At 47.5% G+C, this 2,256-nt stretch overlaps 1 protein-coding gene across 1 annotated transcript; it reads right to left on the bottom strand.

Moving 5' to 3' along the window:
- Positions 1-341: 341 nt before the first annotated feature.
- Positions 342-1,309, bottom strand: LOC132066648 (uncharacterized). Its single transcript, XM_059459907.1, has 2 exons — positions 989-1,309; positions 342-909 (listed from the first exon to the last, which is right to left on the bottom strand). Exons 1-2 carry the CDS (start codon positions 1,172-1,174, stop codon positions 346-348), a joined length of 750 nt encoding a protein of 249 aa, XP_059315890.1. The 5' UTR covers positions 1,175-1,309; the 3' UTR covers positions 342-345.
- Between the last annotated feature and the right edge of the window lie 947 nt (positions 1,310-2,256).

The raw sequence follows: 2,256 nt of genomic DNA, 5'->3' as shown, positions 1-2,256 counted from the left end.
AAGAATGAGCCTGAAATAATATATAAACAATTTAATTTAGATTTATCATAAACTAAACATAAAATAACATATAAATAATTATTTAATAAATTATTTCTTTGTAAAAAAAAAAAACCTGTATGTCGACGGCCTCCTGAGATGGCTGGTCAGAGGGCTCCTTAGCTGGCTCCTCAACGGTCTCCCGAGCGCTACCGGAGCCGTAGGCCGGAGTGCGGAGACAGTCAATACGAACAAAGTGAGACGGGTCCACAGGCGCAGAAGAATGAACCTATAATACATGTAAATAATTTAGTTTAGATTAATAAAATAATTACTTAATATATTATTTTATTGTAAAAAATAAACCTATGTGTCGACGGGCTCCTGAGATGGCATATGAGAGGGCTCCTGAGCGGCCTGTGGAGCCGGAGATGCAGATGGTGCCGTAGGTCCGGCTGTAGAACGAAGAAAGTAGTCATCGAAAATAATATCAAAGTCCTCATCTCCGCCTCCCATATGTAGATCACCAACTGGCACCTGTGGAAATGATGACCAAGGATCATAATGTGGGACCATCTCTGGCGTATATCCAGGTCTCTGTGAAGTCGACGGCCTGGAAGAAGAAGTCAACGGGATATCTGTAGCCGACGGAGCCTGACGGGCTATATGGTCATGCTCATCTACTAGACCTCTCCCAGCCCAACCACTTCTGCCAGCCCGACCACCTCTATCAGCCCGCCTACCTCTATCAGCCCTACCACCCTCAGGAACACCCTCTGGTACATCCTTATCGACACGATGCCACTCATGTGCCTGTGTCATACCAGTGTCGGTAAGATGAACTATCCGTGCTGCATATGCAGCTATCCCGGGGTCGGTGGACTCCGTAAGGGGAATGCTCTCATGGCGTATCATCAGAGTCATCCGTAACTGCATATATTTGCAAATTTTAACAATTGAATAAATTCGTAAAGTAATACATAATAAGACAATGATTGAAGAAACTTACCAGCGCCTTATACGCTCTTGAGAGTGATGCATATCCTCGGCCATCAAGACACGGCGTCGAGGGGTTAGCAATCAAGGAGCGAGTGATATGCATGTACCACGTCATGTACTCATGGACCGGAGTGTCATGTCCGACCGCCGCTAGAGTCGTCATCCTCGCGTTCCATGCATCGACTTCCTGGTGCATACGCGCCCGCCATGCCGCACTGTCGATCGAACGCTCGTCCCTGGTGTAGTGGGTGTGCTCCCAATGTGTAGTCGCGGGTATGTTCTGCACATGCCCAAACTGTCGTAATACGCGATTGGGTGCGTGATGCTCAACGATGTCCATATGGATCATTGTCCATATGGATCAATGGACACCGTGCAGTCCACATGTGCTCACCAGCCCTACCAAAAGCCGGCAGCTGACCCAAAATCTGATCATACGGCGTCCATATGAAAGCCTATAAAAAGAATTCAACTAGTTAATAATAAAAGACTAACAAAAATAACAAACTAATATTAAATCAAAAAAACTTACCTCGGGCGCCGTCATGCGGTCTAACTGATCTCTAAACGGGAGAATGACATGGTGCGTCTCCACACCTCTGGTACGGCCTGGCGACCATCTCCGCGCGCTTGACATATCCTCAGCAATATAGTCATCGGGAGGGTGAGCAGCTATGGGTCGAAAAGGTCTCAACCTAGTCCACACCCATATCGTCATAGTCATCAAAAAAAAATATTTATCGTCGTCGTTTCGAAAAACGATATTTAGTGTTTTATCTACACACACTTAAATATATTACCCGAAGAAGAGGCTAAATGCAGCGACCTCAAGCCTCTCGCCCATAGAGGCTCGATCAAATCCTTTGTACATGTAAGCCAGGACAGCGGCGCCCCAGCTATAACATCCCAGCTGGTCTAGGTCCTCAATAAAGAGCAGATACCTAATGCTCATATTCGCACCCGATGTGTTCGGGAACATGATGCCCCCGAATATGATGAGAAGATATAAGCGAGCACGTCGGTCAATATCAGCCTGAGGCGTCGCCTCGTCAATCGGACCCTACAGATCTACGAGGCGCAAGTGAGCATGGAGGGAGGACCGCAACAACCGACTCTGTCCACGCATATCCCTGCGTGAGAAGCTCGAAACCAGCCGAGCCTAGCCAACTCCCCGGCGATACTAAAGATCTCCGAGGTTCCACTCTATACAACGCATGTCCATCAATCGTAGACCATAAATCACCTCGACATCCGGTGGCGATGGTAGCCTCGCCAGTG

This window comes from Lycium ferocissimum, chromosome 8 (genome assembly GCF_029784015.1).
Source record: "Lycium ferocissimum isolate CSIRO_LF1 chromosome 8, AGI_CSIRO_Lferr_CH_V1, whole genome shotgun sequence".
Lineage (NCBI taxonomy): Eukaryota > Viridiplantae > Streptophyta > Magnoliopsida > Solanales > Solanaceae > Lycium > Lycium ferocissimum.
This window is presented reverse-complemented; position numbering and strand designations above follow the sequence as displayed.

What these genes read in the sequence shown, in the direction of transcription:
- LOC132066648 (XM_059459907.1), bottom strand. Translation starts at nt 1,174, where the DNA reads ATGCACCAGGAAGTCGATGCATGGAACGCGAGGATGACGACTCTAGCG. An exon ending in CAAGAGCGTATAAGGCGCTG is followed by an intron (nt 910 to 988) that starts GTAAGTTTCTTC and finishes AAATATATGCAG; the next exon opens with TTACGGATGACTCTGATGAT.